We start from the raw sequence: 23844 nt of genomic DNA, 5'->3' as shown, positions 1-23844 counted from the left end.
AACTGTGAACGAGGACTGACGGGCAGTCGTGAGTCACTTTCCTGGTATAGGGCCAAGCTCATCTTCGTCATCTCCACCCACCTGCTTTGGGTTTATTTTGTTTTGTTTGCATCCACAGTCACATGGAATCCTCATGGTCGCTCTGTGCAGAAGGGTCCAGCGTATGCCAGGTTTACAGATGGACCATCTGAGAGCCACGGAAGATCAAATACCTGTTCTGGGGCCATACGCAGAGGAACCAATGGGCCAGGACTCAAATGCTGGTTGTTTGTCTCTTCGATTGTGACAGTTCCTCCACCCAGTGTACCCTATCTCAGCGGAGTGGCCAGAAAGTCTACTTTCAGGTCTTGCTGAACTGGGGAGGCTTCCTTCGATAATCCAGATTGCTCTCTGTGTAATCTTTGTCTTGTTGCTAGGCAGGAACAAGAAAACTTGGCATCTCCAAACCCGAAGGGCAGTTGGTAAAAGGTTCCTTGTTGCTGGTTTAACGTGGTCATCCTTAGCTCAATGGCTTATCTTAGATCCGGAGACTGATTTGGTCACATCCAGCAATTGTCTGTGAAAACTTTGTCTTCTTATTGGTTACAGTGAGATTCTCAAACAGTGTTTCTATGTTTGCCCAAATAAGGCAACCAATTAAGGCTCACCTTCCTAGACTCTTTGGAAGTAGTAATAAGTCACCCCCTCTAGAGGGACATAGATTCTATAAAGTGCTCCTTGACTTCTCGAGTGGCCTTTCTCCTTGAAGGCAGATTCTCTTTACAAATATTTTGTATTATTCTCCCAAGCTGTAGTTGTCAACAGAGCTCAGTGGGCATTCCAGTCTGAGCCAGAGTATTTTCTCCCTCCCCAAAGCCTACAGTTCTGGCTCTGAGCTAGTAGACTGTGCTAAGCCACTAGGAGCTTTTGAACCAATTGGCAAATTCTTCGTAACAAAGCCACGACCTTGACAAAACAACCCAGTGACATTCTTGATCAAGTGACCAAATTCCCTTCCTTCTCTTGCCTATGTTGTCGTGGCTTTTGTATTTGTAGCGATGGTAAAGGTAGCCAACTAGAAAAATAAAAACCAGAGAACAGAGTCTCAGTTCCCAGGAGACTTCTTGTATCCCCTATCCCGGCTGATGTGGACCATCATGAGATTTACTCACAGAGAGTGTGTTGATTTGGTCAGGCTGCTGTAACAAAATGCCACAGGCAATGTGACTTATACAGCAAAAAATACATTCTCTCACATTTCAAGAGGCTACAAGGTTATGATGCCTGCAGGCTGGGATTCTTCTGAGCTCAGCCTCTCAGCTTGAATATGTTCACCTTCTCACTGTGTCTTCATAAGGTCATCCCTCTGCATTCATGTCCTGAGTTCCATTTCTTATAGGGACAACAGTCATATTGTGCCGTGCACGGCACCCCTGTGTCCACGCTCGGTGTGCTATTACCCAGTTAGCGAGCTTCGGGCAAGGGGGCTGGAGGTTAAAATACACAAACACACACAGAGAGACAGCGACACGGGTCATCCTTGAATTCCCCAAGAATGCCCCCTTTATTATATTCAGGGGCAGATTATATAGAGATAGCCACACCCCAGGCAAACCCACCAGAAACCACTCTCCTGCCATCAGGAACTCCTGAAGGTCTCGTGCTCAGAGCAGCTGTAGGCACTCAGATCAGGGGATTACAAGAAATTCAGGATCTGGGGTCTCACTGCTCCCAACAATATTGTATCAAGCCCTCCTGTGACAACTCTATCTTAGTTCCTCTTTTAAAACTTTTCTCGAAACACAGTCTCAATCTGAGGTACAGAGAATGGGAGCTTCAATCCATGAATTTTAAGAGGGCCCAGTCCATCTGGTAAGGGGAGGCCTATGGAGAACCAGATTCAGTATTCCACATGCTAAATTTTCACACAGTCCATGGCAACAGTCCTGCTATTACTGCCTCATGATCTGCAGCTTCTGCTTCTCTCCAGCCGTCCTCTTGAGACAAGGGGGCCATTTTTACCCGCTAGATTGATTCCCTGTCACCCTTAGCCCATCAACTATGTGCTTAGCACATACCTGAGGTCACACTGTAATAACTTCACCCAATCCCCACTGCCTCCAAAGAAATACAGTTGGTGCAACTTTTCAGGACTCATTTCTGCCTGGCTCAACCTATCTTTGGCCTTACTGCCTAACACTGCTACACCATCACCCTCACCTCCCAGATGAGGAACTAATCTTCCTCTGGCTGTGTGGCTCTGTACCTTTGTGGCTTTCTATCTCATGTCTTCAGGCTTGATGAGCTGTCTAAAGATAATATTTTAAAGGCAGGTCTTCACCATCTACACATGTACTCCAAGCCCCCAAGGAGATAGCTTCTCTGTATTCTACAATCCCACGCCGTTGAATATTCTCTATCTGTGCTGCTCGTTGTGTTAAATGGCATCAGTTTCTTCATATTGCCTCATTAGGATGTGGGCGCCTGAGCCAAGCACATTCCCTTATCTACCACCATAGGCATCGGTAGTCCCGTGCATAGTGAACAGACGCTAAGCAAAAAGGTATAGGTTAAAGAATGGAGTCTTTTCATGGTGTTGATAGCACTGATGCTCCGTGCTGTGGTATTCCTGGGTTACCTGATAATGTCCTCTGCAAACATGAGCAATAACCAACCAATGGATAGCATCCCTGACCCACCCACCTGAAGCAACGTTTCCATCAGCAGAGGTACTATAAAGTACGTCGGTGATGTTAAAATTAGATACAAGAAATAAGAGGTGGAGACAGCAGTTTAAACCCCCGCTGACCTCAGAAGTCCGTGCAACTTGTCACTGTAATGTGAAGCCCACACACTTCAGTGTGGCTATCTGAGCCCTAGTGCAACTGAATACACTGTAAACCTGTGGTGCACAACATCCCTTATTCGTGTTATTTCTCATGAAGTGATGCAGGAAAAGAATGCAGAAAAAAATATCCAAAAGCAGCAGTTAAAGGATGAAGAAAAGCAAGAACCTGGCTGTCCATAACAGAATAAATTGAGCCTGCAGGACAAGAAGACAAAGCAAACATCTAGCCCAGGATTTTTCTCCAAATACTTCTTTGGGGAACAGAGCAAAAGAGACAGACATTTTATTTCCATTGGGAAAAAAAAAACCCAAGAAAATATTATAAAAAGAACTGAACAAGATATACAGACTTTAAGACATCTAGCTACTTACAAGGCATCTAAGTGGATGTATCAAAAAGCAAACTCAGTGTGTATGAGATAAAATATGATAAAAGTCTCTGTACAACTACTGTGGTCTTCATCATGTCTGTCCTATCTGAATAATGCCATCATCATCCATCCAGTTACCATGACAGTGTTCCTTGGACTCCTTTCTCTCATCTAACCCCAAGGCTCATCTGTCACTAGGTCCTGTTTGTTTTATTTCTAAATACTGCTCTCCGTCTGTGTTCCATCGTCTGAACCCAGGCTGCCATCTCATCTTATCCAGACAATTGCAGGAAACTCAATTCATCAGCCCAGTCTTAGTCCCCACCATAATTTCCCTTTGTTGCTATAGACAAAGTGAGCTTTGGTGGGAGGGTGGGGAATTTATTGTGTCTCTCTTCTGTTGAAAACATCTAGTGATTTCATTTGGCTCTAAGGCTGCGAACCTTAGCCCTGAGTCAGCTACCCACACACCTCACAACCCTGGTACCCTACGCTCCTTTCCTTCCCAAAGCCCTGAGGACCTGACTCAACTCCACCTAGACAGCACAACTGGGCTCTGCCTCAACCACTCAGCCTAATGAACTATCCTTATTGTTGTTATATTAAAAATACAGAATTGTCTTTACCATAGCATTTCTCTTCGTTGCCTCTACTGCCACTGCTATTGTAGGACTCCTAGCATAAGATCTACCCTTTGAAATAGACATATAAATATGAAACACTTCAAATGTTATTGTAAGCCATTATAAGTACAAGTATATTCAATGGATCTCTAGGATCTCATTTCACATAACTGAAATTTAGCCCCTATTCCATCCTTTCCTAAGTCCATGGCAACCACATATAGTCTGACTATTTTGTAAACGTCAGATGTGTGCAATAGTGCAGTATTTATCTACCTGTAACTGGTTCATTCTGTTGTGCAAAATGACCTTGAGGTTCCACGTTATTTAACCTTGCAGGGTTTCCTTTGTTTTCAAAGCTGAACAATGTTCTCTGGTGAACATGCAAACCATATTTCCAATCCATTCATTTATCAAGGGATATTAGAAATGTCTCCACACCCTGGCTGTTGTGAACAGGGCTGCATGAGCATAGAGTGTTAATATTTGTTTGAGATCTTGATTTCAACTATTTGAAAAGAAATATCAGGTGCAGCATTGTTAGATTTTATGGCAGACTTTTTATTTTGTTTCATTTTTGAGGAATCCCCTTACTTTTTTCCCATGGGAGCTGCAGTGTTCCTACATCTCTACCAATAAGGCAGAGTTCCAGTCAACTCTCGTTCTATTTTATTTGATAATAGCCATCCTCACACAGGCAAGGATTTGCATCTCCCTAATCGTTAATGACACTGCACGTCTTTTCCTGTGCCTGATGACCTTTGGAGAAATGTCTGTTCAAGTCCTTTGCCTCTATTTTATTCAAGTTGGTGGGGTGAAGGGGAGACATTCTGTGCTTTGCTTTTGTTTCCTTCTTGGAGAGAGGGTCTCGTGTATTGAAGTCTGGCCTCAAACACACTATGGAATCAAGAATGATGTCTTCGTGAGGGTTTCTGTGGCTGTGAAGAGACACCATGACCATGGCAACTCATACACAGGAAAACATTTAATGGTGTGCTTTACCGTGCAGAGGTTCAGTCCATTATCATTACGGTGAGATACGGGGGCATTCAGGCTGATACAGTGCTGGAGAAAGAGCTGAGAATTCTACATCTTTGTTCTGCAGGCAACAGGAAGTGAACTGAGACACTGGGCATGGCTTGAGCATATATGAGACCACAAAGCCTGTCTCCACAGTGGCACGCTTTCTCCTACAAGGCCACACCTACTCAAGCAAAGCCACACCTCCTAATAGTGCCACTCCCTATTATAAGATTATGAGAGATTATGGGGACCAATTGCATTCAAACTACCACAGAAGATCTTGAGCTTCAGTGCCTGTCTGGATCACTGGGATTAGAAATGTATGTCCACACACTCTGTTTCTATAGTGCTGGAGCACTAAGCATGGCTTTCTGTGGACCAAGCAAACTCCCACCAACTGACGAATATCCCAAGGGCCAAGTTAGGTTTGGTGTTGTTTTGATTTGGGTTTTGTTTTTTGTTATTAATGTTTCCACTGAGTCAAGTTCTCTTTATATTTTAAGCTGTGTGGTTTACAAATATTTTCTTTGGTTCTTCAGATCACCAGCCATTGTGCTGCCCACTAACTTGGCTGTGCCCAGGGCTTTGAGTTGCTGTCATTCCACTTGTAAGTTTAGTTTTTGTTTCCCAGGATTTCATACCAACTTTAAAAAATTATTTTCCAGACCAAAGATGTAAAGCCTTTTCCCTGGGAAATATTAGTCTCCAGTCTAATGCTTTAATTCTTTAATCCATTTCTGTGCATAAGAATCCAATATACTGGCTTTGGGGGAGCCTAGGCAGTTTGGATGCTCACCTTAGGAGACCTGGATAGAGGTGGGCGGTCCTTGGGCTTCCCACAGGTCAGGGAACCCTGATTGCTCTTCGAGCAGATTAGGGAGGGTGACTTGATCGGGGGAGGGGGAGGGAAATGGGAGGCGGTTGCGGGGAGGAGGCAGAAATCCTTAATAAATAAATAAATTAATTAAAAAAAAAAAAAAGAATCCAATATCAATTTTTGCATGTATACATCTGTTTTCCCCAACACTCTTGTTGAAGTTAATTAACTCTTTATCTTCCAGGTATTATTTCAAATATGGCTTTTTCATGGGAGCCTCATCTAATTACAGAACACACACCACATGAACACACACATGCACACACCTCTAAAGCTACCCACATCCGGGCTTCCAGCTCTTTATATACTGTTGTCGCATTGCCTACAGCTGCTGCGTAGTATTTCTTCTACTACAATAATTGGGTAATTTTATAGTACTGCCACCTCTTTTAATATTGTATGGATAATTTTATAGTACTGCCCCCCCTTTTGAAAGCACACTTCTGTTTTTTCCAACTGTGTTCCCACTGCCTACTCTACTATATAATACAAAGAAAATGTTCGCTCCACAACTTTCTGTATAAAAAAAATGGTATCATTTTGTTCTGAATGATTGACAAATCACTTTGCCTTGCATTTTGTGAGTGAGTTCTACCTGAATGGGTATTATTTTGGGGACTTTCCTTTATTTCTTGGATCTGGCGTCATCCATCCCACAGAATATGTACTCCCTGAAAAAAATGATTGCGTGAGTGTGAATGAACGGATAAATGAATGAGTAAAGGAAATGAGGAAGAGACAATGATAAAATTGATTAAGCAGGGTGGGCAGGATGGTTCCAATCAGCAAAACAGCAGTGAGGAAGCTGTTCTAAGAACCTTATTTATAAACCTTAAGTTATCAGGTTCACAATAATCTTCAACCATTAGAATACTTAAGGGGAGGGAGAGGGGTATGGCTCAGAGATCTGTTCTCTATAAAAAGTCAATCTCTATTCTTGTTTTCTCACCAAGGTTTAACTGCTTCTAATCAAAGTTACTTGACTTGAACAACCCCTACCCAGCTTCTTCTTCACGGTCTTTATCTTCTCTTCCTTCTTCTTCACCTCCTTGATGCATCTCCTTCAAAAACCATGGCAGGACAGTGGCATCAATGTGCTTTTGAAATATGCAATTTTCTTATCTTAAGTCAATTATCTTAATAGTTATATCAAATAACAGTGTTTTCCCTTTTTTACAATTTTTTCTCATCCAAAAGGTGCATCTGCACATATCTTTTCTCCTTTGTAAACTGTCCTAATCAATTATGTCAACTCAGGTACTTCTCAAAGACTGAGGGAGTCACCTTGTCTCCTGAACTTGAGAGTTGAAGCTTAAGTCTTAATCAAAACTTTCTATTCTGATGCAGGTGATCCTGCTGAGGTCATGATGTTTAGACTTGGAATAAAAGTAAGTCACTAAGGTGCTCCTAATACATACTGAATTTTGAGAATCAATATTTCATTAAATGTGAGTTCATGCCCTCCCCTTGAACCCACTCTAGTGATGGGCAGACAGGCATGGGAAGGCTTTCCCACAGAGGGTCTCCACATCCACACACACAGGCATGGGAAAGCTTTCCCACAGAGGGTCTCTACATCCACACATACAGGCATGGAAAGCATGCTTGCTCTGAGAATGGTAAAGCTATTCACTATGTTGAATTCACTGCCCCTGAGGGGTAGCTGAAGTCATTAAAGGAGATTTCAAATGTTGACTTTACTTATCACAGGATATAGGTTTTAGTAGAGTCTCTTAGCCTAATGACACTAAATATAGCTTCTGGCATGGGGCTGTTTTCCTTGGAGCAGTTAGAAGAGAGGTCAGCCTACGGGTCTCAGAGAATGTCAACATGGCCTCCTTCAGAGCAGGAGATGTTCCTCTGGAAGAGCCCAGCCACATGTGCAGGCATTCCAGTGACATTCCTGGAAAACACGAACAGACAAGAGTGTTTTACCGTGTACAAAAAGTCCCTAGACCCATAGACCCCAGAGCCAATCAAGTTTATGAAATGAGGAATTAAAAGAAAGGGATACTAAATTAATTCATCAAGTACAAAGATCAGATTTTATCTCAGGAGGGAACAAAGAAAACAACTCGATGTTGGTTATAGAAGCTCAATGCTGACGAAAACAAAGACTGACATGGCTTGAGACCCCATCTCCTTCTTTTAAAATAAATCTAATGAAACATGGAACGTCATTCCAAAGGCAATCTCAAACCTTCGGCTTTCAGTCCAGTCCCCTCTGAGTTTGTTTCATTCCACTTAGATATGGTTAGGCTACCAGTTAACATTTATTGAGCACCAACTCATGTTTCCCAAATAAGTAGTATCTTAACTCTGGGAACCGAGGAATAAGTAGAACCAACAAAAGGTAAAGGCTGAAAGGATGAACATTATTTTTAAAACAAATAAGTAGTTGGCTGGGGAACCCACACGTTCCCCAGGGTGTTTAGAAAGGGCCCAGCCACGGCTGTGTTTATCACAAGGGCTAAGGACTAACGAGCCAGGCACATCACACAGCAACCTCCAAGCAAGTCTCCTGACGATCCTTTGAAGTGGCTATTACAGCCTTCGTTCTATTGATATGCAAACTGAAGCTCAAAAAAATTAGGAAAGTTATCCATGACCACAACAGGTGAGACTGAGTCACCATTTGAACCCAGGAACTAACTTCCAGATCAGTTCTCCCTCGTTAGTGGACCCCTGCCTCTTATGGGAAAAATCATTCTGTGTCCACCTGAAAGGCAGCAAAAAAAAAAAAAAAAAAAGTCCCTGTGCTTTTCTGATGATCACCCCAACTTTTCAGGCTCTAAACCAGCCCACAAAAATCTAAATTACTTCTAAAATAGGAAGGCTGTAAAGGAAACTGGTGTGAATTAAAAGATGCCTAGACTGGTGATACATAAAGGTAAAGGTTGTATGTATGTATGTATTATACATATACATATATATACATTCATGTGCACACACACACATATACATGCTCTCTCAAACACCAACTACCTGGGATAAATCTACTATTCAAAGTGTGATTGATTCATGATTAAAGGCATGAATGTTTAAATGAATTAAAGAGTCAGCATGTTGAAATAGAGTTGAGACTCGGGATTCGTTTCTGTACCTCGTGGGGGCCACAGTTTGGGACTGTCTCTGCCTTAGCTTTCTGATCTGCAGAATGGGGATATTTTCAAGGTCTTCCTTACATAGTAGTAGTTGTATAAATTGATGACATGACCACTCCATGGTATGGTAAAGGAGAATGTTTTTATTGTAGATATGACAGAGAAAATAGCCAAAGGCATTTGAAAGATTTCAGAGCAGAGAAAGATATTTGGGTGGGGGAGGGATGAGAAGTGCTGAGAAAGAGCCAGGATGCCAGCATGGGCTTTGAGGGATGTAACAGGTACTTGTGATACTGAGGGAGCCTAGAGGCCAGCATGAGCTCTGGTAAGCTAATAGGCACCACAGGAGTCCATATGTCCCATGGAAAATGACTCCTTTTGGTAGGGGGGAACTGGATCCAAAAGTTCCTGAGAAATACTGGAGTTTATCTAACTGTAAGAAATCCTCCTGTAATCCAGATTGAGTCCATTTCTGGATATTTGGACTGCCTTTTAGAATTTAAGGAATTGGAGTCTCCTTTGGATCTGACTGATATGGGATTTCCCTCTGTCTGCTGTGAATACCATTGGTGAATAAAGAAATTGCCTTGGTCCGTTTATAGGGTAGAACTTAGATAGGTGGGGAAAACTAAACTGAATGCTGGGAGAAAGAAAGAGGAGTTAAAGAGAAGCTATGTTACCCTACCAGGGACAGATGCCAAAAGCCACAACCATGTGGCAATACACAGATTACTAGGAATGGGTTAAATTAATGGGCCCAGCAGTTATTTAAATAATATAGTTTCTGTGTGATTATCTCAGGGCCGAGCAACCAGGAACAAAGAAGCCCCCAACACACAAGAAATTAGATAGGAAGGTTTGGAAGCCACTTCTCATGAGAAATAGGAATTCTTTGCAGATGTTGACGGTCCTACTTTTCTTCCCATTACTGAAATAAACACTATGACCAAAAGCAACTCAGGGAGGAAAGAGTTGATTTGACTTACAGGTTCCAGTCCATCATCAGTGGAGGCCAAGGCAACTTATAAAGGAAAGTGTGGAACTAGGCTTGCATTTCAGAAGATTAGACATGACGGCCAAGCAAAGGCAGCGAGAAATAGGCAGCAGACACAGCCACTACGAGCTCATATCTAACTCACAAGCAAAACGCAGAGAACACATTTGAAACGGCACAAGTCTTTTGAAATCTCAAGACTCCTTCTAAGAAGGCCTCAGGTCCTAATCATCCCAAAACAGTTTCACCAACTGGGGAAAATACTCAAATATATGAGCCTGTAGGGCCCGTTTTCATTCAAACCACCATATCAAAACAGGAGCTCAGGGGAATATCTGGAGGCTTGAATTGCAGCAGAGATAATGGGAGAACACTCTTATTAGCTTGCTCCCGTGACTTGCTCATCTTGTTTGCTTACGTACTCCAGGACTACCTTCACGAGTGTGGTACTAGATCCCCTACATCAAGCAGTAAGCAAAAAAAGGCTCCACAGACATGACCACGGGTCAGTGTGATGGAGGCAGTTTCTCAACTGAGATTCCCCCTTCTCACATGATCTGTCTTGTGTCAGGTTGAGGAAAAACTAACCAGAACACCAACAATGTACTTAGATGTGGGCAGTTGTTCTAAACCCACTCCCCGGTGGGTGCTAGATCTTGCACTGGTGCCTCCTGAGGACAAGACAGAGACTGGTCACCCTTATCTGTGATACACAACGATCATTTGTCTCTTGAAAAATGACCTCCTTCCTGGTTCACATGGTCAGATAACAGAGCTGGTCAGTACCCAGGAGAATGAGGATTAGGTCCATGGAAGGCCTAGAGAAGCTTCATCAGCAGCTAGAGAATAGCACCATTGATAGCTTGTCTTTAGTTGTGTTATATCGCTTTCTGGCACCTCCACCCCTCATCCCCCCCCACACACACACACATACACACCAGGTATGCATGTACAAGGTCTATTCTGAGCCCCTCTCAAGGCATGACTGTTTGTTTTATTACTCTAGCTATAGTACCCTTTTTGACCCAGTCCTCCCAGGCTGGACCCATCAAAGCACAGTTATGTTGTTGGAGGAAGGAAACTGCCCCCTTTGTTCTTGGCTGCTCCTCTGTTGTTATCCTGGTGAGGTTCAGCTGAGTGAGAGGCATCAGGGAGCCAAGAATAACATGGTCGAAAATTTAAATAATAAACTCTTGGGGATATGGGGTTGTGCAGCATCCAGACTGCCACTGACTTTTCCCAAGAGAATTATGCAGAATCTTTCTGTCTATTCATCTCCTGTGCAATGGGGACAAAATTCCAGAGTTGTCAAGTATTTCGGGAGCAGATTCTTCTTATCAACATTTTTGCAGAAGCTAGTCTTCCAAAAGAAATAGCTATTATTTTCATGTGACTTTGAATGTCCCTTGGGAATCACATCCCCACGACCCACTTAGACGTCAATTTCTTCTTCTGTAAATAGGGATAATAACATCTGCCCTGTCTAGGTTAAATTGGCATAAGCCAGATGGGAACATTTTTTAATACAATAAAGCATTAAGATATGTAAGGCATTTTTTTATCATTAACAAAGATACTGGGCCAAGACTCTTTTCATCTCTCAAGCAGTAAATCCTTAGAGGTGTGTTGAGGATGGGAGGACTTTAGAGTATTGATTGGCATAGTATTTGTATAGCAAATTCTATCACTCTTTCTCTTCACGGTCACCTTGCTGAGTATTCACCTTGAAAAGTCCTTGGCTGTCTGCCTCGCCAACCACTTATCTCTAAGCGTCCCACAGAGATAGCCACGCCGTTGCCTTTGTTTTTAAGAATGACTAGAGCTAGCTGACTCTTGTTGGGTACTCACTAAACTGTGCTCACAAAGCTAGTGTTACTTGAAATTTGTGGAAATCCCTTGGTGGGAAATTTGTGACAGTGGTGTCCGTTGGTGGCGTGACACATGGGATGGGTAAGAACAGGTTTCACCACACAGCTTTCTCTGCCATGTGGGACTCCTAGACTATGTTCATCTGCTCATGCTTCTTGTGTAAGTTATAAAAACGTAGAGCTGTGTTGTGAGTCAAAGACATTAAGATCAAGTCAAGCCCTTGTCTCCAAGGAAGATGGACTAGCAAATGGCTCTTTGAAGGCAGGAGGTTGAAACTTGTGAGAAATACATCTGATTCTATAGGCTGGGGCAATTTAGTGGGACCTTGTACCAAAGTTAAAATAAAAAGAAGGCTGGAGATATAAATCAGGAGAGGAGTGTTTCCTAGCATGCAGGAGGCTATGGATCCAATCCCCGTACCCCCTGCAAAAAAAGAAATGCTTATCCCTTTTGGAGCCACGGAACTGCTAACTTGTCTTTCTACTTTGCCAGTTTATAAATCTAGAGCTTCTAGAAGTAATTTCTTTAAATCCTTAAAATTACCCATTGCTAAACAGTCATTCGTTTTCCTCAAATACAAAAGAAGTTAGTGGAAGTCAGCCAAGAGAAACACTTAAGCCTGTAGAGAAAAGAAGTCTGTTATTAAAAGTCACGGTGGCTATTAGCAATGATGATGTCATAATTAAATGTCTGGAATCCCTGGGATCCCTGTGGCCAAGGAGAGGCAACCATAGTCTTTCCAAATCAGTTAAGAGTCACCTACCTAATGGTGTTTGGTAACAGTCACCAGTCTGGCTGGGCTTAGTGGTGCAAACTTTCAATTCCCAGCACTTGGGGGGGGGCAGAGGCAGGCAGATCTCTGTGAGTTGGAGGCCAGCCTGATCTACATAATGAGTTCCAGGACAGCCAGGTCTATATGGTGAGACCCTGTCTTGGGTAAGAAAAATATAAAGATGACCAGTCTGTGGGCAAGGTCATTTCTTACAAAGGAATCTGGGAACTGGCATGGTGCCCCCTTGTTGGCAAGCACCATGGGTTTGAAACTGGTAACTGTTAGGTCTGAGACTACAGGCTGATCAGGCCGTATCTACCTGCAGCAACCTCTTTTTCAGGACTGCTGTAGAGAAAAGGAAGTGTGGCCACCAAGAAACTCTCTGAATCTTGAACTCTCTAACAGAATCTCTGGGTATGTGCATTTTGTAAGAATGACAGATGCCATTGTCATGTTTCCAAGGAAGTTATAGGTTCAAGTTGCCAGGCTCCAGGATAACACAAGGCCACCGTTAGCAGGCATATCGCCAACCAGTGCAAGGGTCTGCCATAACTAAATGTGCCCTTCTTCTCCCACATCGTCTGAATAACAAACCCCTTCCAGAATTCCCTTCCCTCCCGACACCCCGGATATCAGAGACAGACTGCACAAACCTCCCCACTTCCTCTGAGATTTATAAAAAGAAAAAGAAGAAGCCCCAGTCGTAAAAACATATACATACAAATAATAGTATATGAACTGAGTAAGTTGTATTTATATATTTAGGAATATATATATATTACACACAAATATATATTGTAACGCAATTTTTTAATAGAGGCTATGGATTTGGAAGAGAGTAAGGGGGACATATGGGAAGGTTTGGAGGGAGGAAAGGGAAGGGGAAATTTGTGTAATTATAACATTAAAAACATTTTTTTAAAGAGGAGTCTCTCTGTCTCATGGGTTTGCTGCCTGCCATATGTCCCTGACATGCTGTATGTACACCTATGCCATTAATAACTCTTCTAGTAAATCTCTTATCCAAAAAGACTTCCTGCCTCAGCAACCCCTCTGAACCACACATGCCCATTCTGCCTTGTGTCTCCTCCGAATCCCACATCTCCAACCTTTCAGTAACTTTGGAAAATCTTTGATAAAGCAGATTTGGGATTTGTGTGGAGTACTTTGAACATGTCCCTGTGTGTCATCTTCTCAAGCAAAGTGTCCTATCTTAAGGTAGGCCTTTTGCACAGTTCACACACATCCCAGGGAAAAATATGGTCCTCAAGAACAAGCTGGGGTTGATCTGTTGCTACTGCTCTATAAATCTATGGGAAGCCCAGTCTCAGAGAGCCCTGGCCTTCAAACCACACACAAAGAGGAAATTAGAAGATGCCTTTCATGCTCCCTCCGCTCCATTTCTCTTCCTTTGATCAGATCCACTGCCTTCTAACCTAGGATAATCATGGCACAACTGTCTTACCAAATGTCCTCACACGCTGCAGGATACACCCTGCTTTTAAGAAGCAGTTCAGCACAAAGCAAGTTAGGTAACCTCTCTGCTTGAGCCCCCTAGTCTGTAAAGTAGACGTCTTTAAATGTCCCTCACAGAGTGGCTGTAAGTAAAGTATAGAATATAATTGTGTATATTTAGAGATAAGCTATGGCACAAATGCAAATGGATGTTACTTGATAAAAATGAATGAATTGTGGTCACGAAAAGGCACAAAAGCCTTAAAGTGCTTGAGTTTAACAACTTAAACTGGGTTTACATTAGCTGGGTCCCTAAGTGAAAGAAGCTAGCCTGGGAAGCCTGAATATTCTCTCACGCCAATTGCACGGCATTCTAAAAAGGGTGGCACTGTAGAGAGAGCAAAAGATCCGTGGCCGCCAGAGGTTTGGCAAAGCAAGAAGGGACGAACAGGTAAAGCCCCTGGGATTTCATACATATTATAAATTTACAGAACAGTCTCCACGAATATGGAGGAGGAGGAAGTGTCTGCCTAGGTAGCTTTGGAAATTAACGGAATTTGTAAGACTAAAGGCAAAAGGGATTTCATCTATCCTATAGACTCTATCTTATAAAGTCGTTTCCCATAGCGGTCCAAATTAAGGGTTTTTACACTACTGCATCAGCCTGCTGGAGCAAAGAGATTAAATAAACAGATGGCAGATGTTGGGAGGCAAATGCATGACTGAGTGAGAATTTCCAGATCAGCAAGGGAATCACGCTAGAATGACCCAAGTGGGTGTGGGTCAGATTTACAGGCCTAGGTATGAACCTTACCTAGGCTCAGAAAGGAATTATAGAAATATCCACAAATATGCATGATGCACATTTTATGATGCCCAAACCGGCAATGGTGGTGCATGCCTTTCATCCCAGGTCTTGGGAAGCAGAGGCAGGTGGATCTCCATGAGTTCGAGGCCAGCCTGATCTACAAAGCAAGTTCCAAGACAGCCAGGGCTGTTACACAGAGAAAGCCTGTCTCACAAAAAAATAAAAATAAGAAAGGAAGGAGGGAAAGAAAGAAAAGAAAAAAGAAAAAATGTCCAAACCTTGGTTTCTTTTCTTTTCATTTTCCCAAGGCAGGGTTTCTCTGTTAAACAGTCCTGGCTGTCCTGGAACTCACTCTGTAGACCATGCTGGCCTAGAACCCACAGAGATTTGCCTACCTCTGCCTCCCAGGTGCTGGGATTAAAAGCATGCGCCACCACTGCCCGGCCAGACCTTGGTTTCTAATAGCAAACTACAGAAAAATGACTCGAGGATCTTAGAAGAAATGGATGGTTCTAGAACCAGAGCAGGCAATATACAAGATGAGCATCCCTGGAGTACCAGAAAGTGAGAGATTACTCAACACACACACACACAAAACAAAACCCTGTATTATGGGAGTGTGTCAAAAGACACTGAAATTAACTGGAAGATTGCCCAAAAGCCAAAGCTGGAGCAATACGAGCAATAACATAAATAAGGCCACACTGGATCATAAGCCAAAGTGGAAAACAACCGTGCATGAGTCTATCCCGATATGTATCAATTCTGACATATAAATTCCCAGGCAGAGTAATTCCAAAGTGGGAGATGCTGGCAAGCCCTACCTCAGCTTGATGGCTGTGATCCTCACCAGCAGAGACAATGCCCTCTCTTCCCATGGTCTTCCCTTGAAAGCCTACAACCCCACCATAATTGTGAGAAAAGCTCAACTTGTTTTGGTAGAGAAGTATTATCCAAAAGACCTGAAGAACACTCTCCGAAAGATCAAGGTCGTAAGAAGCTAAGGGTACCTGAGGGCTGTCTTCGCTAACACAAGCCTAAGAAAATGACTAAATATAATGTGTCTTACTTGGGTGGAGTCCTGGATAGCACATGAGCATGATAAAAATCAAGGAGCTCTGAATAAGCTAAAAGCATTAGTTGTATGGTGGGCCCCTATGTTTATTCATTAACTTTGATATATAAGCCACACTATTGTATAAAAGGGGGATTTGGAGGAAGAGGCATAGAAGGAGCGTTATTCTACAGTCTGGTGTTCTATGGACCTCAGCTTCTTTTTTCAAAAAGCAAAATCTAGTCTTGCTGAAGTGTCTGCCTTCCTCATTTGTCTCATCGGGAGGCCTGAATATAACAAGCACAAGAAAGCCCTCTTTGAAACAGCAGAGGTGAGATTTGGGCCCATCCCTTCTTACTAATTCACATTAACTTTGGCTGTCTACAGATGGAACGTCCATCCGTTGGCTTCCTGGACCTACGTTAAATGTGTGTCCCTTTCCTCTTCTCCAGGGCATGGCCTTTACCCTTGAAGAAAGACTGCAGCTTGGCATCCACGGACTCATCCCACCCTGCTTCCTCAGCCAGGATGTCCAGCTCCTCCGCATCATGAGATACTATGAAAAGCAGCCGAGCGACTTGGACAAGTCAGTAGCTGAAGTCTGTTCTCTGTGCCCAGTCCTGAGGCTGAGATGCTCTCCCCTGAGGCTCCCAGGGGGTTCTAAATTCTCTGTGACTAGGAAAACCTGAGAGACTTCAGATCCAGCTCTGTCTCTAAAGAGAGTTACGGTCTCCCTAAAGATGAGGCTTAGAGCAGAAACACAGCTAAAATGAACCAGGACTTGACCAGTCTGGGAGGCCATCTGAGCGATCGCACAGATGAGTCAGTCCCAGAAGCCTTGAAGAAACAACTCGGCAGTCAACAGGCGCTTGCGGGAGGGCAGCTCACTAAGCCGGAGATGGGGCTGTTAAGGAAGACAGCAAGAGGAACAGTGGAGAAAGGGGTCATAGAGACAGGATGCCTTCGGAAGGATCGAGATGCTGTGTTGAAGGTCTTGGGCAGCAAATAAGAGCACTGCTCCCTCTGAACACTCCTCAGTGGAGACACAACCACAAAGACCCCGGTTCAGAGTCTTTGTTCCAATGTTAAGAGTTACTAAGGTGGTAGTCACCACCCAGGTACCCACCATGAGTCAGCATGAGATTTAAATACCCTGACTTCAGCGTCTATGAATTTAACTCTCTGCCATACATAGTTCAGAGATGGCAAAGCCTAGTTGATGTAAGACTAATTCTAGAATGGGTGAAACCTACCTTCCTGCATTGAATAATGAAAGTTACTCTGCCAACTCTGTGCCAATGGTATCTGACTCATTGGATTTTATGAGAATTAAATGCATGTCTTTATGATGTACTTAAAATGTTGCCTGGGGCATAGTAAGCTCTGGGTAAGTTTTTTTTTTTTAAAGTGTCATCTTGCTATGGACTTTAGCAGATATATATTAAGAAAATAATGGTTCTCTCTACATCCATAGAGCTAAATGCCCACGAAGGGCAAAGTTCAGTAGCATGTAAGGTTCATACTGCACCTAGCTCCCTGTGTCTCCTCCAAGTCACCTATACCTTCTAAGAAGCAGGAAACAAGCGTGTCCCTGCCCACAACCATGTCGCCCCTCCTAAAGCACTAAGCTCACGGCTATGCTCACATTAACCCCAAGACCAAATTGCCACCAAGTCGAATATTCTCTCTCTTTTGTCCATCCAGCCACCTCATCTCTAAGAGCAAACCAGAAGTTAAACAGCAGATATCCTAACAAACTGATCCCTGCCCGAGCTTTGAACCATCAGAAACTCCTGCTAAATGTACCAAAAAGAATGAGCGTCCAAAGTCAAATATTTGCTTAAAATGTGAAATTATAAAAGCTATGCTCTAATGCTGACCTTCTCAATGCTTTCCAACTTCATGGGCCTCTCTCACTTGCCTGAGATGCTCTAGGATCAGGAAACGATGAGTGCGCATGTTCCTGAGAGCTCTCGAGGGCTTGCTCCTGGTTCGCGTTCCTTTCACACACTTGCTCCAAAGAGACTCTCGTTTCAACAGGTGACTGGGAGGAAGGCTGAGAAGGCTCCCCAGCCATAGGGACTGTGGTGTGCTGGTAAAAGTTTCAGAGAGGAGGGGAGTAGAGTCCAGAATTGGAGAGAAACGTACACAAATGGCTAGGAAAATGGAATGCCCTACCATGGCGGTGGGTTGAGGGCGTGGCTACCGCCAAGTGTAACTCCTCCCTGGAGCAAGGCCTCCTTTCTTAAACACAATGACGTCATCAGGGGGTCGGCCAAGTAGTGGTGTCCCTGGGATCAGCTGGCGTTTTCTTTCCTTTCCAAGGTACATCATTCTCATGACTCTCCAAGACCGCAATGAGAAGCTCTTCTACCGCGTGCTGACCTCAGACGTGGAGAAATTCATGCCCATTGTGTACACACCCACGGTGGGGCTGGCCTGTCAGCAATATGGTCTGACCTTCCGCCGTCCTCGGTGAGTACCTGCTAAGGGGGCCACCGAGAGGCTGGCCCCTAGAGGGTGAGAAATACTTTCCAGTGTCCTTGTTTCTTGACTGTTAGAGGCCACGTTAGAGTCAGTGGCCCAACAAGGAGACATTTGATTTTAAACATGTGCTCGGTAAAATAACGCCACCAGCCTGGAAATGAACTGAGAAGTTAGCAAGGGGATATTGAATCTTCGCCACCTCCAAACGATAAGCGTTCAACATGTTGCCCAGAGGAGTAGTTCCTACTGTTTTCAGTCCCCACCTGCCACCTCTCCATGTCCTTCCCCTTTTCCTGTTCGTCTCCAACATACCTACAGACCTCTGGGTAATTGAGGACAATAAAGAGCCCTGGACACCAAACACACGCTCTCTTCCCAGCCCTTAAATCACTATCCCTCCATTAGAAGTTGACTTAGATTCAACAGAAAATGTCACTCTATAGGCAAAAGCTAGGGCATCACATTTTCTCCTAAGGCCAAAGGATTTGAGAGAAGTTTTCTAAATAAATAGTTTTTGTTTTCATTTTTAGTACTGGAAAAAAATATATATGCATAAATCTGTTTGTGCCAGAAAAATAGGAATCGTCTCAGTAATTCTCGGTGCAAGGTACCTGATCGTTGTAACGACATAGTTCTTGCATTTACAATAAAAGAAGGGTCTAGATATGTTATATGTAATAGGATATCATAGGAAAGCCATTATAAATGTACAGTATCCTGCAAACCAGTGGTTCTCAACCTTCCTAATGCTACAACCCTTTAATACAGTTCCTCATGTTGTGGTGACCCCCAACCACAAAGTTATTTTTGCTGCTACTTCATAACTGTAATTTTGCTACTGTTGTGAATTGTAACATAAATATCTGTGTTTTCCAATGGCTTAGGTGACCCCTGTGAAAGGGTCATTTGACCCCAAAGGGGTTGTGAGCCGCAGGTAGAGAACCGCTGCAAAACCAATGCATGATTGACATTTATAGAGTAGTTATAAATTAGATTTCTTGTTTTGCTTTGTTTTCATTTGTTATGATTTAATTTTTTATTTTATTGCTTGATTGTTTTTTGGGGTTTGTTTCTTTTCTTGAGACAAAGTTACTCTGGGTAGCTCTAGTTGTCCTGGAATTCCCTCTGTACATGAGACTGGCCTCAAACTCAAGAGCTCTGCCTCTTGAGTGCTGGAATTTAAGCAGTGCGCCACAACCACCCGGTGTGGCTAAGTGTTTGAAGACAGGTTCTCCTGTGGCCCAGGCTGGTCTGGAAACTCACGATACAGCAAAACTGTATCCTCTTGCTTCCACCCCTTGCCACCACGCCTGACTACAGACCACTTTTGAAAGCCTGTGTTATACAGGGAACATGTAATCATAGACTCGTGACTGCTTCTTTTCAGTGGTGCTGGGCTGGGACAGATGATAGCAAAGGACTGGGATTTGAAAGAGTTGTCTATGTGGAAGGCTGTGCCTAGGTGAGACATCTATTGTCGACTGCTTCAAAGCTCGGGAAACATCCAGAGGAGGGAGTGGAAAAAGTATATGAGCCAGACGCTTGGGAGGAGGGTTACAAGAGCATCTTCTGGACGTGACAAGGACGTTTTCTTCATGAGCTCACTGTAGCTGCAGTAGCTGGGTCATGACTTTGTGTCATACACATAAAAGGAGCTCATGAGGTTCTGCCCATCGCTGAGGAACTACGAGCAGATAATGGGTGCTGGGGGCGTGTTGTTTTCTTTAGTGGTAGAGCCACTGATAAGAGGATGCTGGGGGCGTGTCGTTTTCTTTAGTGGTAGAGCCACTGATAAGAGGGTGCTGGGGGTGTGTCATTTTCTTTAGTGGTAGAGCCACTGATAAGAGGGTGCTGGGGGCGTGTCGTTTTCTTTAGTGGTAGAGCCACTGATAAGAGGGTGCTGGGGGTGTGTCGTTTTCTTTAGTGGTAGAGCCATTGATAAGAGGGTGCTGGGGGCGTGTCGTTTTCTTTAGTGGTAGAGCCACTGATAAGATGCCCATATTCCAGTAAACAACCCCAAGTAGCCCCTGTGCAAATAACTTCATTTAAAACTCAGTGAGTCAAAAAGAAGGAAAAGACATCAAAGTTGGGGGGAAAGGAGGAGTTTCCAAGGGAGACAGAGAAATGAGAGTCATGGGGGTGACTTAAGCAGAAGTTCAGAATATCCATGTCTGAAATTGTTAAAGCATAAATAGTAGAAACAAAACAATCTGCTAAGGGAATGGGGAGCACATGGGGGCCCAGGGAGTCAAGAGAAAACTACTTAAGGTCAGGAAAGGACAGAAATGGGAACCAATCCAGCCACTAAGCTGACTAGATCTCCCTGGGTCAATAGGGGGCATGAGGAAGGCTGGTGCTGACCTGGTAGAAACTGTGATATGGTGAAGGGGAGGTTTTTATTATATAGATGGGGAGAAAACAGCCAGAGGCATCTGGAAGAGTCCAGAGCAGAGAGAAAGTAGACTGAACACGCCAGCAGACGGAGCCTGGCCGTGAGAGAAAGCAGGAGCCGAGCAGAGAGGGAGAAAGGAGGGGAGCCAGGGAGGGAGAAGCATAGCTAAAATAGCAGGGCTATAGGGAGAAGTGAGTCGCTGGGGAAACGGGCAGGAGCAAGGGTAGGGCGGGAGGAGCGCGGAGAAGAACCAGGATGTCAGCATGGACTCTGAAATGAGTAAGAAGTACTCTTCATACCGAGGGAGCCAGGAGGCCAGCGTGAGCTTTGGTACGCTAATAGCACCTTAGATAGCCATTTGTCTCTTCGGCCAGGGATAGGGAAAATGGCTTCTTTGCCTAGTACCTAAAGAAGGCTGACTGTTGTCTAACCACCAGATTCTGGGGAAATAAAGTTTCCTTTGGGCCTGACAGAGGACCATTTTGGTGAAATTTATGAACTGGGGACCGTGGAAGGAAAACAAAACAAACAAAAAAGATGCTACTCTTTTGAAAAGTTGTGTTGTGGTAGTCATTGGAAACTGCGGAAGAAATGCGGATCAAGAGGACTGTGTCTTTCCTTGGTGTGTTCTGACGTAAGGCAGGCTGGAGCAGTCTTGCTGGTGAATGTCCGATGGCTCCTTTTTTTTCCTGCTCAGCTCTGTGTCGCCCTCTGGTCCTGTTCATTACATTGTTTTATTCTCTTTGTAGCCCCCGTTCCTATCTCTAAGACCTCTGTGTGTGTTTGCTTTTACCAAGAAAATGTATGAAGGTTTTCTCTTTATTTGTCTCGATACCAGCCTTTGTTAGAAGGCAAGCCATCTGGCTCCCTGTGGCAGTTAAACCGGAGGTCTGAGGGTCTGGGTAGAATGGACAAAGATTTCTGTCTAAAAATGATGTCTCTTTTATGTGTTCAAAGGAGTTGGATTGACGGGGAGCATGGACAAAGATTTCTGTCTAAAAATGATGTCTCTTTTATGTGTTCAAAGGAGTTGGATTGACGGGGAGCGCTTCCTGGCTCAGGTCAAACCAGACTTGTGGTTCTCTAATGAGTGAGCAACGGACGAGCCACCTCCACCCAGAGAACATCTCTAGATACAGGTAGCCAGAGGGCTGCAGTGGGAGACACAGCGTGGGGGAGAAAATAGGTAACAACACCAGCAAAAAAAAAAAAAAAAAAGAACTGGAATTGGAATGATTGGAACGTGGAGAAAATCATAACTGTAAGGCCAGATACTGCCCTCAGGTCTTCACATATCTATTTAACTATCATCACACCCTCAGGGGGAGGCACTGTTATCTTCTATAGATCGAGGAAGCTGAGACACAGAGAAATAAGTTACCCAAAGTCACACGATGAAGCCAAGACTGGACCTGTGTACTTGGAACAAGAGTGTGAGCAAGAAACTGCCCCGCTGTTCACTGCACTGCCTCATAGTTGAGGACGGGGCACACACGATGGGCATTCAGGGCTCAACACCTCTGCAGTTCCAGAAATGATTGGCTGCCCGGGGTATGAGGTGACGATTATCTGGGTGCCATTTTCAGAGCCTCTCCCCAGAGGAAAGATCTAGTCAGGCCGTTGGCTTGCAGCTGGCTGAGGCTAAGGCAGGTTGAGGCAGACTGAAGTGTCTTCTTGGATTAGTCCTTCACACCTAAGCACAGTGTGTTTTCCACTAACCCGTCTTCAGATGACTGCCCAATTAGGTGATTTGACTTGTGACACCCTGAGCTGTTGCTCTGGGTTTCCATCTGGCCTCTTTCCAGGTGTCGATTTCACACCAGCCTTGCGTCCAAGGGAGCAGAGACTTCGGGTTCTGCCCTAGCCCTGAGCCTCATCTGAGACCTGGCCTAGGATGACTTTGTAGATTAACATCTGAGGGAAGGACAGCCCCAGGGCCCAGAAGAGGAGAGCCAGGCCTTCTCAGTTTCTGAAATGATAAATAGTCCTGCCAGGTACTGTTAACAAAGAAACACTCTGTAGAAGGACCTGGTCCCACACCAAAGCTGATTAGGTCCAGCCAACACTAGAAATGAGGCTTCCAACACACCTCGACTCCACATCACCCCAAAACCTGGAAAGAAGGATAAGAATATCTCAGGGGACCTAAAAAGCTTGAGTAACCCTATAAGGAGAGTGGTTATCCTTCATCCCGGGAACAACCTCCGCCTGGGCTTCTGTAGGTCTGACTGGCAGGGGCACCCACTAATGGTTACTGGGAACAAGCGAACAGATTTCAACCCAAAAGACAGGTGTCAAGAGGAAGCCAAAATGGCAGCCAGGGTCCATGAGAGCTCTTCTCCCAAGCTACCCAGCCTTCATTAATGTTTCTGTACCTTCCTCATTCTCTTAGACTCCAGCTGGCGCACATACAATTGTGGCTATAGCATTTTGAATCTCAGTGTGCCTGTAGGGATGGATGCAGGCGTTAATGAAAAAGTTATAATGATATCTTAAGACAGTACAGCAGACTTTATTCTAATGGAGGACATCGTCATAGGTATAGGGACCGCTGTGCAGACTCTTGCCTCAAGGGACAAGATTAGACTCAATTCTAACAAATGAAAACTGGGGATTATAACCAAGAAGTAGAGTGGCCGTGGGTGGTAATAAGGTTCCAAGGTGATTGGATATCAAAGGTAGAAAACTTTGGCTAATTCACTGAAGTCATTTGGCAGGATCCTTGCTCAGAGTGGGTTCTTCAGAGTGAAGTCCACTGCCTGGCCTATCAGAAGAGACGGAGGAGCCTGACTGATGGTTGGGTTGACAGAGAATATCAGAGAGTTGGACTATGGAAAGTGGAAATAGCTCAGACTTTAAAGTTGGGCGATCTTAACCTCCAGTTTCAGGTCCTGATAACCTTGATAATTAGCATAGCAACCCCCACCCCCGGCTTTTCTGTATGAAATAGGAGCAATGCTTATGCTGCATGGGAAGATTTTGCGATTCCATTGGAAAGGGCCTGGCCATACGCAGTACTGGGAGCTCCCCAACTCACCATCCCTAGGATATGCCATCTGACTCAGTCACCCTCCAGTAATGGCTAGTTTTATGTCAACTTGGAATCATAGCAGGGGCTCGAGGGGAGAGGGACACTCAATTGAGAAATGCCTCTATAAGACCTGGCTGTAGACAAGCCTGTAGGACAT

The 23844-nt window shown here is 44.2% G+C and overlaps 1 protein-coding gene across 1 annotated transcript in view; it reads left to right on the top strand.

Annotated features, from left to right (window-relative positions):
* Positions 1–23844, top strand: part of Me3 (malic enzyme 3) — a 162731-nt gene that overhangs the window by 52223 nt on the left and 86664 nt on the right. Inside the window, exons 3-4 of the mRNA XM_075952518.1 lie at positions 16230–16363; positions 18103–18252. Of these exons, the coding sequence (XP_075808633.1) occupies positions 16230–16363; positions 18103–18252 (284 nt within the window). The remainder of the gene's footprint in view (positions 1–16229; positions 16364–18102; positions 18253–23844) is intronic.

This window comes from Microtus pennsylvanicus, chromosome 18 (genome assembly GCF_037038515.1).
Source record: "Microtus pennsylvanicus isolate mMicPen1 chromosome 18, mMicPen1.hap1, whole genome shotgun sequence".
In the NCBI taxonomy this organism is placed as follows: domain Eukaryota; kingdom Metazoa; phylum Chordata; class Mammalia; order Rodentia; family Cricetidae; genus Microtus; species Microtus pennsylvanicus.
This window is presented reverse-complemented; position numbering and strand designations above follow the sequence as displayed.